The sequence below is a fragment of the Bos taurus genome, chromosome 6, assembly GCF_002263795.3.
Source record: "Bos taurus isolate L1 Dominette 01449 registration number 42190680 breed Hereford chromosome 6, ARS-UCD2.0, whole genome shotgun sequence".
NCBI lineage: Eukaryota > Metazoa > Chordata > Mammalia > Artiodactyla > Bovidae > Bos > Bos taurus.
Window position 1 is genome coordinate 83,173,658 of NC_037333.1, and position 16,148 is coordinate 83,189,805.

The 16,148-nt window shown below is 36.8% G+C and overlaps 1 protein-coding gene and 1 pseudogene across 3 annotated transcripts in view; both read right to left on the minus strand.

Moving 5' to 3' along the window:
* Window positions 1–935: 935 nt before the first annotated feature.
* On the minus strand, window positions 936–9,463 carry LOC132345521 (large ribosomal subunit protein uL1-like; annotated as a pseudogene).
* A 295-nt stretch (window positions 9,464–9,758) lies between these two features.
* The window catches only part of CENPC (centromere protein C), a 94,085-nt gene continuing 87,695 nt past the window's right edge, over window positions 9,759–16,148 (minus strand). For all 3 annotated transcript variants that reach the window (NM_001045881.2, XM_010806157.4, XM_005208030.5), the window contains 2 exon segments: window positions 9,759–10,153; window positions 11,707–11,797. In NM_001045881.2, coding sequence (NP_001039346.2) covers window positions 10,083–10,153; window positions 11,707–11,797 — 162 coding nt within the window. In that variant the 3' untranslated portion in view covers window positions 9,759–10,082.

Genomic DNA, 16,148 nt, shown 5'->3' on the forward strand with positions numbered 1-16,148 from the left:
TAAAGGAAACAATCAACAGAATGAAAAAGTAATCAACAGAATGGGAGAAAATATTTTCAAAATGTATGCCTGATAAGAGGTTAATATTCAAAATACATAAAGAACTCATACAACTCAAAACAAAAAAATGGACAAAAGACTCAAGAAGGCAAATGGCCAATGAGAATATGAAAAGATGTTCAGTATTGCCAATCATCAAGAAAATATAAATCAAAACCACAATGAAGTATCACCTCTCACCTCTTAGAATTGTTTTTATCAAAAAACAAGACAACAAGCCTTACAACAATGTGGACAAATTAGAACCCTTGTACACTGTTGGTAGGAATGTAATATGGTGCAGTTGCTACGGCAAACAATATAAAATTCCTGAAAAAATAAAAAACAGAACTACCATATGATCCAGCACTTATTTGTATATATCTTAAAGAAATGAAAGTAGTATCTCAAAGAGATATCTACACTCCTTGAAGAATTATGTTCCTTGAAGAATTATTTACAATAGCCAAGATATGGAATCAAAGAGCCATCAGTGATGAATGGATAAGGAAGATATAGTATATACATTAAAATGGAATACTATTTAGTCTTTAAAATGAAGGAAATCCTTCCATATGCAACAATGCAAATGAATCTCCAAGACACTATGCTACGTGAAATAAGCCAGTCACAAAAGGACAAATACTACATGACTCCACTCATGAGACATCTGAAGTAGTAGTGGATTTTGCCAAGATGTTGGAGGTGAAACAGGGAGTTGCTGTTCGATGAATATAAAGTTTCACTTATACAAGATAAACATGTTCTGGAGATATACTGTATAACACAATGTTATTAATGTTAACAAAATTATACTGTGCACTTAACATTTTGTTAAGAGGGTAGATATCATGTTAAATGTTCTTACCACACAAAACAAATAGGCATAAGGAAACTTCTGGGGGTGATAGATATGTTTATTACCTTGATTATTGTGAATTCATGGGCATGCATATTATATCCAAACTCATCAATTGTATACATTAAATATGTGTAGTTTTTAAATATTACAACTCAATGTTGTTGTTGTTGTTCAGTCACCAAGTCATGTCTGACTCTTCATGACGCCACGGACTGCAGCACACCAGGCTTCCCTGTCCCTCACCATCTCCCCGAGTTTGCCCAGGTTAACGTCCATTGTATCGGGAATATCATCCAACCATCTCATCCTCTGTCACCCCCCTTCTCCTCCTGTCCTCAGTCTTTCCCAGCACTGAGGGAAAGTGCTGGGAAAGCCAATTCATTGGCTTGTTTCCAGTGAGTTGGCTGTTTGCATCAGGTGACTAAAGTATTGGAGCTTCAGCTTCAGAATCAGTCCTTTCACAGAGTATTTAGGGTTGATTTAAGATGCACTGGTTTGACCTCCTTGCTTTCCAAGGAACTCTAAAAAGTCTTCTCTAGCACCACAGTTCAAAAGCGTCAGTTCTTAGGCACTCTTGCCTTTTTTATTGTTCAGCTCTCACATCCATCCATGACTAGTGGGAAGACCATAGCCTTGACCATACAGAACTTTGTCAGCAAATATCTTTGCTTTGTAATACTGTCTAGGTTTGTCATAGCTTTCCTGCCAAGAAGCTATCGTCTTCTAATTTCACGGCTACAGTCACCATCTGCAGTGACTTTGAAAGTGAAAGTGTTAGTCGCTCAGTTGTGTCCAACTCTTTACAAGTCCATGGACTGTGGCCTGCCAGGCTCCTCTGTCCATGGAATTCTCCAGGCAAGAATACTGGAGTGGGTAGCCATTTCCTTCTCCAGGGGCTCTTCCTGACCCAAGGCTCAAACCCAGGCCTCCTACATTGCAGGCAGATTCTTTACCATCTGAGCCACCAGGGAATCAGTAACTTTAGAGCCCAACAAGAGGAAATCTGTCACTGCTTCCAACTTTTCCCCTTCTATTTGCCATGAAGTGATGGGACTGGATGACATGATCTTATTTTTTTTAATATTGAGTTTTAAGTCAGCTTTTTCACTCTCCTTCTTCACCCTCAACTTCCCTGGTGGCTCAGATGGTAAAGCATCTGCCTACAATGTGGGAGACCTGGGTTCAATCCCTGGGTCAGGAAGATCTCCTGGAGAAGGAAATGGCAAGCCACTCCAGTATTCTTGCCTGGGAAATCCCATGGATGGAGGAGCCTGGTAGGCTACAGTCCATGGGGTCGCAGAGTCGGACCCAAATGAGTGACTTCACTTCACTTTCTTCACCCTTAAGAGGCTCTTTGCTTTCTGGCTTTAGAGTGGTAACATTCACATATCTGAGGTTGTTGACATTTCTCCCAGAAACCTTGATTCCAGCTTGTAATTCATCCAGCCTGGCATTTTGCATGATGTGCTTTGCATATAAATAAACAAGCTGACAATAACAGCTTTATTGTACTCCTTGCTCAATCCTGAACCAGTCAGTTGTTCCATACGGGGTTCTAACTGTTGCTTCTTGACCTGCATCTCAGTTTCTCAGGCGACAGGTAAGATGCTCTGGTACTCCCATCTCTTTAAGAGTTTCCCACAGTTTTTCATGATCCATACAGCCAAAGGCTTAGCATGGATAACCATGACAGTGTAATCTCTCAGAGCCAGACATTCTGGAGTGTGAAGTCGACATTCTGGAATGTGAAGTGGGCCTTAGGAAGCACTGTTGCCAATAAAGCTAGTGGAGGTTTTGGAGTTCCAGCAGAGCTATTTAAAATCCTAAATGATGCTATTACAACTTGATAAAGCTTTTTAAAAAAGTGAAAAAGATTCTCCTGTCATCCAATTAACCTCGACTGTCTTATTAACCTAGGGTGGTTGAAACTAAAAAGGCAAGGCACTGCAATAGCTGATAAGTCATAGGTATTTTTAAAAGGCTCAGATAAATGAATTTATCTAAACTATTAACAGGTGGCAGAAAAAAATATTGAGGAAAAATAAAATAATAAATGTAAAAGGCTGTAAAGGTTATAAAAGACAGAGTCAAAGGAGAATATATGTTGTATGTGTTGCCAGTGGTGAAAGCAACATTAATGCAAGGGTTGAGAAGATAGATGGAAAAACAAGGACAAGCTGTTTTCAGATTATAAAGTATCCTAAGCCAAGGTTTTATAAAACAACATTTGGCAGTTTTACAAATTGAGCATAATCATACCATACAACCCATGCATCACACTTCTAGGTAGTTGACCAACTGAGTTGAAAACTTATATTCACACAAAACCTACTTTCAAATGTTTATAGTAGCTTTATTCATAACTGCCAAAAACTGGCAGCAACCAAATGTCCTTCAGTAGGTGAATGGATAAACAAACACTGATGGATCCATACAATGGAATTCTGTTTATAAGTTAAAAAAAAAAAAATTATCTATCAAGCCCCCAAAAGGCATGTAGGAATCTTAAATGCTTATTGCTAAGTGAAATGACCCATTATAAAAAGGTTATACACTATATAATTCCAAGTACATGACATTGTGAAAAATGCCAACTATAGACACTATAAGATCATTTTTAAAGAGGTTAAAGAGGCAAAACACAGGGAATTTTTAGGTCAGTGAAGCTATTCTGCATGATTCTGTAATGGTGGCTACATGACACTATGCATTTATCAAAACCCATAGGAATTTACAGTACAGTTAAATAAAACATGCAAATTTTTACAGAATTATTTAGGTCAGAGTATCTCCAGATAGAATGCAGATGTGACAAAACAATCTAACTGTATTAGAAATGCATCAAACAATTTCACTGAAGGGGTGAGAGAGACACGGGTGCTGACCCAAGTAACTCTGGAAATGAGTGGAGTCTATTAGACTAAAGGCAAAAGAATGGTACATAAACATTATATTATAGTTGACTGCTCCTTCATGGATCACAACCTTGGCCTGGCAAAAGTGCTTGCATAACTCAGTGAAGCTACGTGCCATTCTTTACAGGGTTACCCAAGATGGACAGGTCATAATGAAGAAAGAGTTCTGACAAAACGTGGTCCACTGGAGGAGGAAATGGCAAACCACTCCAGTATTCTTGCCTCAAGAACCCCATGGACAGTGTAAAAAGGTCAAACAGATATGATGCCGGAAAATAAGGACCCCAGTTAGAAGGTGTCCAATATGCTACTAGGGAAATGGAGGGCAATCACTAATAGCTCCAGAAAAAATGAAGTGGCTGGGCCAAAGCGGAAATGATGCTCAGTTGTGGAAGGGTCCGGTGGTAAAAGTAAAGTCCAATGCTATAAAGAACAATCTCACACAAGAATCTGGAATGTTAGGTGAATGATCAAGGTAAACTGGATGTGGTCAAGCAGGAAATGGTAAGAGTAAACATCAATGTCTTTGGAATCAGTGAACTAAAATGTACAGGAATGAGTGAATTTAATTGAGATGACCATTATATCTACTACTGTGCACAAGAATTTCTTAGAAGAAATGGAATAGCATTCACAGTCAACAAGAGTCCAAAATGCAGTTACTTGGGTGCAACCTCAAAAATGACAGAATATTCTCAGTTTGTTTATGAGGCAAACCATTCAACAAGACAGTAATTCAAGTCTATGCCTCAACCACTGATGCCAAAGCAGCTGGTTATTACCAGTTTTGTAAAGACCTATAACACCTTCTAGAATTAACACTAAAAAAAGAAGTTCTTTTCATCATAGGAGACTGGAATGTAAAAGTAGGAAGTCAAGAGATACCTGGAAAAACAAGCAAGTTTGGCCTTGGAGTGAAAAATGAAGCAGGGCAAAGGCTAACAGAGTTTTGTCAAGAGAACACGCTGGTCATAGCAAACATCCTTTTCCAAAAACCCAAGAGACAACTCTATACATGGATATCACTAGATGATGAATACCTAAATCATACTGATTATGTGCTTTGCAGACAAAGATGGGAGTTCTATACAGTCAGCAAAAACAAGGCCTGGAGCTAACTGTGGCTCAGATCATCAGCTCCTTATTGCAAAATTCAGGCTTAAATTGAAAAAAGTAGAGAAAACCACTAGGCCATTCAGTTCAGTTCAGTCGTTCATTCATGCTCAACTCTTTGCAACCCTATGGACTGCAGCATGCCAGGCCTCCCATCCATCACCAACTCCCAGAGCTTGCTCAAACACATGAGTTTGAGCAAGGCCATTCGGGTATGACCTAAATCAAATCCCTGATAACTATAAGTGGAGGTGACAAGTATTAACAGAATTAAGGGATTAGGTCTGGTAGAGGGAGTATCTGAAGAACTATGGACAAAGGTTTATAACATTGTAGAGGAGGCACTGACTTAAACCATCCCATAGAAATAGAAATGCTAGAAGGCAAAGTCGTTATCTGAGTTGGCTTTACAAATAGCTGAGGGAAGAAGAGAAGCAAAAGGCGAGAAAGGGAAAGATATAACCAACTGAATGCAGAGTTCCAGAGAATACCAACGAGAGATAAGAAGGCCTTTTGAGATGAAAAATGCAAAGAAACAGAAGAAAACAATAGAATGGGAAAGACTAGAGATATCTTCAAGAAAACTGGAGATACCAAGGGAACATTTTCTGTAAGGATGGGCATGATACAGGACAGAAACAGTAAGGACCTACTAAAAGCAGAAGAAACTATGAAGAGGTGGCAAGAATACACAGAACTATACAGGGTGTTAATGTGTATCAAAGTAATGCTCAAAATTCTCCAAGCCAGGCTTCAGCAATACGTGAATCATGAACTTCCAGATGTTCAAGCTGGTTTTAGAAAAGGCAGAGGAACCAGAGATCAAATTGCCAACACCTGCTGGATCATCAAAAAAGCAAGAGTTTCAGAAAAACATCTATTTCTGCTTTATTGACTACGCCAAAGCCTTTGACTGTGTGGATTCCAATAAGCTGTGGAAAATTCTGAGAGATTATACAAGACCACCTGACCTGCCTCTTGAGAAATCTGTATGCAGTTCAGGAAGCAATAGTCAGAACTGGACATGGAACAACAGACAGGTTCCAAATAGGAAAAGGAGTATGTCAAGGTTGTATATTGTCACCCTGCTTAGTTAACTTATATGCAGAGTACATCATAAGAAACACTGGGCTGGAAGAAGCACAAGCTGGAATCAAGATTGCCGGGAGAAATATCAATAACCTCAGATATGCAGATGACACCACCCTTACGGCAGAAAGTGAAGAAGAACTAAAGAGCCTCTTGATGAAAGTGAAAGAGGAGAATGAAAAAGTTGGCTTAAAGTTCAACATTCATCAACTCCAGAAAAATAAATGACCCAATCAAAAAATGGGCCAAAGAACTAAATAGACATTTCTCCAAAGAAGACATACAGATGGCTAACAAACACATGAAAAGATGCTCAACATCACTCCTTATCAGAGAAATGCAAATCAAAACCACTATGAGGTACCATTTCACACCAGTCAGAATGGCTGCGATCCAAAAGTCTACAAATAATAAATGCTGGAGAGGGTGTGGAGAAAAGGGAACCCTCTTACACTGTTGGTGGGAATGCAAACTAGTACAGCCACTATGGAGAACAGTGTGGAGATTCCTTAAAAAACTGGAAATAGAACTGCCTTATGATCCAGCAATCCCACTGCTGGGCATACACACTGAGGAAACCAGAAGGGAAAGAGACACGTGTACCCCAATGTTCATCGCAGCACTTTTTATAATAGCCAGGACATGGAAGCAACCTAGATGTCCATCAGCAGATGAATGGATAAGAAAGCAGTGGTACATATACACAATGGAGTATTACTCAGCCATTAAAAAGAATACATTTGAATCAGTTCTAATGAGGTGGATGAAACTGGAGCCTATTATACAGAGTGAAGTAAGCCAGAAGGAAAAACATAAATACAGTATACTAACGCATATATATGGAATTTAGAAAGATGGTAACGATAACCCTGTATACGAGACAGCAAAAGAGACACTGATGTATAGAACAGTCTTATGGACTCTGTGGGAGAGGGAGAGGGTGGGAAGATTTGGGAGAATGGCATTGAAACATGTGAAATGTCATGTATGAAACGAGATGCCAGTCCAGGTTCAGTGCACGATGCTGGATGCTTGGGGCTGGTGTGCTGGGACGGCCCAGGGGGATGGTATGGGGAGGGGGGAGGGAGGAGGGTTCAGGATGGGGAGCACGTGTATACCTGAAATATTTTTAATTTTAAAAATAAAAAAAATATAAATATAAAAAAAAAAAAAGAAGAGAAAAAAATAAATAAATAAATAAATAAAAAAGAAAGAAAATTAAGATCATGGCATCGGGTCCCCTCACTTCATGGCAAATAGATGGTGAACAAGTGGAAACAGTGTCAGACTTTATTTTTTGGGGCTCCAAAATCACTGTAAATGGTGACTGCAGCCATGAAATTAAAAGACGCCTACTCCTCGGAAGGAAAGTTATGACCAACCTAGACAGCATATTAAAAGCAGAGACATTACTTTGTCAACAAAGGTCCGTCTAGTCAAGGCTATGGTTTTTCACATCCATACAGTAGTCATGTATGGATGTGAGAGCTGGACCATAATAAAAGCAGGCTGAGTGCTGAAGAACTGATGCTTTCAAATTGTGGTGCTGGAGAAGACTCTTGAGAGTCCCTTGGACAGCAAGGAAATCAAACTAGTCAATCCTAAAGGAAATCAACCATGAATATTCATTGGAAGGACTGATGCTGAAGCTCCAATACTTTGGCCACCTGATGCAAAAAGCCGACTCACTGGAAAAGACCATGATGTTGGGCAAGATTGAGGGCAGGAGGAGGAGGAGGCAGCAGAGGATGAGATGGCTAGATGGTATCACTGACTCAATGGACATGAGTTTGAGCAAATTCCAGAAGAAAATGAAGGACAGGGAAGGCTGGTGGGCTGCAGTCCATGCGGTCGCAAAGAATTGGACACAACTTAGCTACTGAACAATAGCTGCCATAGTGAATTCTCCAATGCATCTGAGCAAAACAATTTGTAAATCTTCTGGAAAGGATGCCATTAAGAACATTTGTGATTCATGGTAAGAGGTCAAAATATCAACATGAACATAGAAGTCTGGAAGAAGTTGATCACAACCCTCATGGATGACTGAATGGTTCAAGATTTTAGTGGAGGAAGGAACTGAAGATGTGGTGGAAACAGTAAGAGAACTAGATTCAAAGTGGAGTCTGAAGCAATGTGACAATTGCTACAATATCCTAAGATATCCTAAGATCAAGGTTGCTTAAGGATGAGAACAGAAGGTTGTTTCTTGATATGAAATTTATTCCAGGTGAAAATGTCAGAAAGACTGTCAAAATAACAGGATTGTTTAAAATGACGATTGCTTAAAATGACAACAAAGAATTTAGAATTTTATCATTGATAAAACAGCAGCAAGATTTGAGAGGATTGACTACAATTTTGTGAGTTCTTCTATATGGAAAACTATCAAAAAACACTGGCATGTTATAGAGAAATCATTTGTGAAAGGAAGTCAATGCTGCTGCTGCTGCTGCTAAGTCACTTCAGTCATGTCCGACTCTGTGCGACCCCATAGATGGCAGCCCACCAGGCTCCCCCGTCCCTGGGATTCTCCAGGCAAGAACACTGGAGCGGGTTGCCACTTCCTTCTCCAATGCATCAAAGTAAAAAGTGAAAGTGAAGTCGATCAGTCATGTCTGACCCTCAGCGACCCCATGGACTGCAGCCTTCCAGGCTCCTCCGTCCATGGGATTTTCCAAGCAAGAGTACTGGAGTGGGGTGCCATTTCCTTCTCCGAAGGAAGTCAATCTCCAAAGATGCAGCAATTGATCAATGTTGTCTTTTTTTTTTTAATGGTGGCAGTATCATTAAACTGTGCCTTAGTACAGATGTTGGGGCTTGCCTATGGTGCTCTTAATGTACAGACTGGACATTCTGCTAGTTTTTCTTGTGCAATGACACCAGAAGTTTAACAGCTAAGTGGATGTTGTACACAAGCTCATCATCCATCATCTTCACATGGCCAACAGCCACTGACAGACACAGCATCTTCTTTATCTGAAACTTGATCATGGACTTTACGTCATCAACTTTGGCCATCATGTTCTCATTGTGGGTCAGCAAGGAAGGGAGTTTGCCAATGTTATTCAGGCGTGGGCCCAGGATTTATGGGACCTGCTTAAACAGAGATTCTGGAGCCAAAAAGTCATACTTGTTGGCTAGCTTCTTGACCCGTTTTCTATTGTTATTTTCTTCAGTGCCTTGATGTTCATATGGGAGATTTATCCACAGCCTTACCTCATCACAGTGCTGCTGGTCTCCCAGAACATATATGGAGAACTTGGTAAGGGGAATGAACTTAAGCCTGACAGTGCTGAGAAGTGTTTGTCCTTCTGAGGTCACAGTTCTTCAGGCTGATCTGAAGATCCACCATTTCCAGAACATTTTGGCACTTGTGTTGATTCCCATGCAGGACTTCCTGCACTGTCTCATACAGGGTGTCACAGAAGACTTCACTGCTCATGATGCCTCGTGCCACAATAACTAGAAAAAAGTTGCTGTCTTATTTTTAAAAACTACCACAGCCACTCCAAAACTTCAGCAACCACTACCTTGATCAGTCAGCAGCCATCAACATCAAGCCAAGACCCACCACTAGAAAAATGATGATGACTCACTGAAGGAATCAATAATGGTTAGCTTCCTTAAGGTATATGCATTAATTTTTAGACATAAAACTATTGCACACCTAACAGATGATAGCATAATGTAAATATAACTTTTATATATACTGGGAAATCAGAAAATTCATGACTCACTTTATTACAATATCTGCTTTATTGTGGTGGTCTGAAATCAAACCATGACATTTCCAAGGTTTGTCTGTATATCCCCAAGAGCAGTGATTTTGGTATTCCTTTCGTGTTATTAAAAACTATGGGCATCACTACAGGTTATGTGTATATTTGTGGAAAAATCAGAAAATACATATGGAAGTTTGATTTTTACTGAAAGAAATATACAACACAAAAATTTTTAAACTTAACAATTACAAATATAGCCATCTCAACTGCACAATGTGTTTTATATGTACATATGTTTATATATATATATACACATGTACTTAAACTTTGCTTCATCTTTCAACTTTTTATCTGAGTAAAAAGAAGAACACTTTCCTCATTCAGGAGATTTTTGATGTTGTAATAATTACCTAGAAATAAAATAAGAAAATTAAAAATTACTTCCATAGGAATCATTTCCTTTTGATTAAACATTTAGTCATCACTATGTCAGTTACGATATATAGTGTCGAAAAAACTGACTCATCTAACCCCAAATTAACTCTTATCTAATTCTACAAACTGAAAAATCTAATAGTTAACCACCACCTATGATCTAGATAAAGCTTGAAAATACACAAACTTCACATCATTCTAATAATGAATGCAAAAACAAATTAGACAAAGGTGTAGGTAGGAAAAAAAAAATCTCCCTCTGAGCCCAATCATGTTTTGGGGTTGTTGTTTTTTTTAATTGAAGTATAGTTGATTTAGGTGATTTCCAATGTTATATTAGTTTCAAGCATACAACAGTGATTCAATTATTTTTGTAGACTATACTCCATTTAAAATTATAAAATATTTTCTATATTCCCTGTGCTGTACATTACATCCTTGTATCTTTTTATTTTTTCCTAGTAGTGTGTACCTCATTACTCTTCACCTGTCTTGTCCCTTCCCTTTATCCCTCTCTCTGCTGGTAACCACTAGTTTGTTCTCTATGACTCTTGTTCTTGTTTTGTTATATTCATTTATTTTTTAGATTCCACATATAAATGAAAACAAACAGCACCTGTCTTTGTCTGTCTAACTTACTGAACACAATTATTAGGTCTTTGGAACCACTTATGGATTCCTCTAAACGAGACATAGACAACATAGAGATAAGTATAAAAGATACTTATAAAAGATAAGTAAAAAAGTATTAATGAAAAATAAAATTTCAAAGTTAAAAGGTAGCAAATGTAACTCAAATAAATTAGATAATTAGTAACAGCAAATGCAAAATACACATGGACAGCTGCGCATAAGGCAAATTTATAGTGCTGCATACAATACCGTGACTTTTATTAGACTTTTTATTACAAATTCATACATATTAGGATTAACTTAATGAGTTTAAACTGTTCACAACAGTGTTGGCACATATAAAGGACTATATAAACTTAGCTATTATTATAGTTTTGTTTTTTCATTAGAATGTAAGCTCCACAAGGGCAGGGATTTTTGCCTGTTTGTTCATTTATGTATCTCACTTTCAAAGCAATGTTTGGTAGACTCTTAATCACATTTATTGAATGAACAATTGAACAAACTAAAATTCCTACCTTCAAAGACTTTTGCTCTTCAATAGCTGATGAAAGACACTACCCTGCATGTTTAAAATAACCAACTAAAAATTGTTTGATTACATAATGTCTTTGCGATAACATGGGGAAATAATTTTACTTCTATGCTGGATATAATATATCTCCTAACTAAGTATTTTTATATTCAATTAGCAACTCTTATTCAATTTTTATGTATCAAAATACTAATATACCAACATTTATCTAAACAAAAAAATTAAAATATGCACCAAAATGTTTGACATCAGTTGTATCATGCTTCATTTTGACCACTGTGGCTTCCATTTTCATGGTGTTCCTGAGCAACTATACAAGTATTTAACTATGCGAAAGAAAAAGTTTTTAATTACTCTTACCTGAAGGAACATAGAATGAATCCCCGGTTGTTATTATATAAGGTGTTTCATGTAAGGTACATAAAAGGTAACCAAGATTAACATAAAAAACCTGTAAAATTAAAAATTAAAACCTCATTTTCAAATTGTAACACCGCAACTATACTCCAAAAAACTTAAACATTGAAGGCACAATAATGGTCCAATCTAATCACATAAACTTTACGTGAAAGTGGATAATTTTCCTACTGCAAGCAGAAGGCAAAGATGAAGCAGAGGAGAAGTTAGAGAAATCTGAAGCATGAAAAGTACTTTCACTGTTGCTGGTGCTGAAGACAACCATGAACCAAGGAGTGTAAACTATTTCTAGACACCTTGGCCAATAGCCAGTAAAGAAATAGGAACCTCAGTCTTACAACAACAAGTAACTGAATTCTGCCAACAGAATGAATTTGAAAGCAGATTCATTCTAAGGGCATTCAGAGAGCAATACAGGTCTTTGGACATCTTGAGTCTAGCCTAGTGATACTCTAAGCAAAAACTCAGTCAAGCCCACCCAATTTCTAACTTATACAACTGTGAGATAATACATGAATGTTGTTTAAATTGTGTAGTAATTAAGTAAAGCAGTAATACAGAAAACTAATACAAGAAATTTCTTTTGTTATTATTTACTGTTTTTTTAAATTCAGAACCATTGTAAAGAACATCACTTAACTATATTAGAAGAGTAGCTAGGTTTTATGTATACCTCTATAAAGGTTACATACTTGGTATATGTAACTTAATCTGAAGAATCTAAAAGAACAAAAATTTTCTTTTAAAAAAGTACATTTAAAGCACCAACATTAAGAAAGTAAAAGAGGAAAAATGTAGTGCTCAATTGTACAGGCTTCCATAGTCAAGCAGGGCAAAATTTTACATTTTACACAGAGATACCACTTGACAATAATCTATTTTATTTTGACAACTAAATATAAATTTAGGGCCCTCAAACTTTGATATTCAAATTCTGAGATTCAGCCATCAAGAATATTTGCTTCAGAGAATTATGCCTCCTGCTCCTCCTTTTCTTACCATTTCTGTAAAAAGAGCCTAAAATACCAGAAAAAGAAGAGCAGCTAGAGCTTACATAGTACCCACACCATGCAAGACACTGTTCTAAGCACTTCATTTTTATTCATTTAATGTATGCATCTGTCAGTGAGACAGCACTATTTTAAGAGCTTTCCACAGATGAAGAAGATGAGGCATGGAAGAGTGTAAATTTCCAAGGTCACAATGTAAATGGAAGAGCAGGAATCTAAACTCAGGTATTCTGACTCCAGGATCCATGTTCTTAAGTCACTACAACACACTCCCTCAAAGGAAAAAAAAAAAAAGTTCTTAAAGTGGTTCTAAAGGCACTTATATAATTTAATAAAACAAATAAATATTTTTATTACCAAAAATAGCCTTTAAAAAAAAAGGTAACACATACTGTACCCAGAGGCCAAGTATACGTTTCTAAATGTTGTTTGCTTATCTATTCAATTTGGCTCTCTAAGCATACCTCTCCCCATTTCTGTAAACATTTTACTAAGAATGCTTTTGAAATACACAAAAACAGAATGACACTCTCCCACAAATAAATATCAAATACCAATAACCCTTTATTTTCAAAATCTGTTTTCCCCATTCCGTATTATTTTGAAATGAATGCCCAACACCATAATTACCTGTAAGTATTTCAATGTGTACTGAAAGATCAAAGTCCTTTTTTAAAACATGACAACACTGTTGTCACACATAAATATAAATGAGTATTTAGTATTAATAATGCACACTCAATATTCAAATTCCCAATTATCTCATAAATGTCCACGGAGATAACCACTGTCCTGAATTTTGTATTTATTATTCTCTTGTTTTCATTACAGTTCTTATCAGGCAAAAATGGATCTTTAAAAATAACTTTTTAATTTTGTATATTTCTGAATTTATATAAATGGAATTAGATTGAATGTATAACTCCTTGATTTGTTTTTCACTCAGAGTATGGGCATTTTTGAAGTGAAGTGAAGAAGTTAAGTGAAGTCACTCAGTCATGTCTGACTCTTTGCAACCCCATGGACTATATAGCCTATCAGGCTCCTCCGTCCGTGGGACTTTGCAGGCAAGAGTACTGGAGTGGGTTGCCATTTCCTTCTCCAGGGGATCTTCCCTACCCAGGGATCGAACCCAGGTCTCCCACATTGTGGGCAGATGCTTTATCCTCTAAGCCACCCATTTGCTTCTTATGTTTTTGCTACTGTAAAATATTTTTTTTTAATAACATATCTGCTTTCCTATTGAGTTATCATTATCTTTGAAATTCTAAAACATTTATATTCTGGATACTAATCACTTGTTGGTTATCTATATGGCAAGTATTTCGATCTAGTTTTAGCTTAAGCTTTCTTTGCTTAAGCTTTTTTTGTAGTCTTTTGAATAAGAGCTGTTGATACTAATTTAATCAAATAAAATTTTCTTTTTCATTTGTTAAAAAAGAAAGGGTTTGTTTCAACTGGGATCCAACTAAGAGTCAGTGCTTGATCTATGGTCAGTGCTTGATCTATCTTTTAAAACACTCAGTCTATGGCATGGTTCTCAATTTGGGGGTGATTTTGCCCCTCAGGGGACAACTGGCACCGTCTGTGGACATTTTTAATTTTCACAACTAGAGTACTATTGGAATCTAATGCCAAGAGGCCTGAGATGCTTATAAACATCTTACAAGGCACAGGATAACAAAATGTTGAGAACCCTGATCTCTGTACATTCCACTTGGTTGTCTTTTTTATTCCTTACATCTTATTTAGTAAGTAAATCAACCAGCAAAATTTGTTTTAAAAATCTTTACACAGCTGGATTTTGCTGGGTAAACCCAGGGTGTCATTTGTAAAGTCTGCTATTCTTTACTTCCTATAAACTGGTTGTTAGAACCAAGGACTTAACTTCAGATGATATTATGTGGAGGTTTTGTTTTTTAAAGGAGGTGGGGAAGACAGGACTACTTTATACGCAGTGTTGTATTCTTCCATAGGAGGCACATAATGTTTGGCTGTGTTCTTTTTAGATGTTAGTGTATGATGATGCTAGATCCAACAGTTTATTGGGTGTTGTAAAATGGTAATATTCCATCCTAACATTCCTTCTTTTATTAACTGGAATATTTCTACAAGGGTAAACTTCCCTTCCTCTATTATTTGGTTACCTAGTAATACAGTTTATACGAGAACAGCAAAATAAACGTTTAATTATTTCCCTTTATTTGCCATATTTGTTGTCAAAGTGAGTTGGTGTCATAGTATTTGCCAACAGCAATGAAATAAGTTTTTCTTTTTGTAGTAGTCTTACAAATTCATGGATTTAAATATAATTGATATCTATCAATCCAATGAAATTATTCTTATTGATACTCAAGTTTTCACATCTTTGTCCAGAGAAAGCATCTTCAAGCTGGATTCTGAAACCTTATGACCCAATCCTAATGGTTTTTGATAGTTTGCTATCGGGTATGATAAAATACTCCAAGCTTAGTCCCAGGCCTGGGATCAGACATTTCTTGAGGAACTCTGGTTCCTTTAAGCATGTTGTGTCACCTTTTTGTTTTTTAGTTCTGGAACAATTATTGCCTACTTTTTCAAATATTTCTCCCTTTTGCTCATTTGGGTTTTTTCTCGATTCTGTTTATATCTGTTCTTCCATACCATCTAACTTTAATATTTTCCACTTCTTAATATCCTCTTGTCTTCTAGGAAAGCTCCACAACAAACTCCCACAGTTAATTTGTTAATTTCTCTGTGGTTTGATTTTAATAAATCTACCAAGGCTACTTTCTCCCTTATGTGGTTCTCCATCTTGCCCTTTTGCTTCTCAAAAGCATGTATTTAAAAGTGTGCTTCATTCTTTCAAAAATGTAAAAATACTCCACTGTTATTAAAAAACTTAACTCTGATTTTCATTATAAAACGTTAAAGGCAATATTTAGAAGAAATAAAAATAAACTATAATCACTTACTAACATGTTATTTTTCTATAGTTCCTTCAAATTTCTGTCATTTTCATTTTTTATTTTAGCAGAAAAAAACAAAAAGGATTTTCTGTCTAAAACATTTAAGGATTAACATTTAAGAATAAACATTTAATCAAACTGCAGACAGAAAATTCTTCCAATACAGCTATTCTTCAAAATGCTTTGTATAATACCTGGAATACATAAGTGTTATATAACTGATTATTATATGTGTGTATGCTAAGCTGCCTCAGTCGTGTTTGACTCTTTGAGACCCCATGGACTGTAGCTCGCCAGGCTCCTCTGTCCAGGGGACTCTCCTGGCAAGAATACTGGAGTGGGTTGCCATTTCCTCCTCCAGATTATTATATATAATGGTTTATTTCATTACTAAGTCAAAATATTGGAGAAGGAAATGGCAACCCAC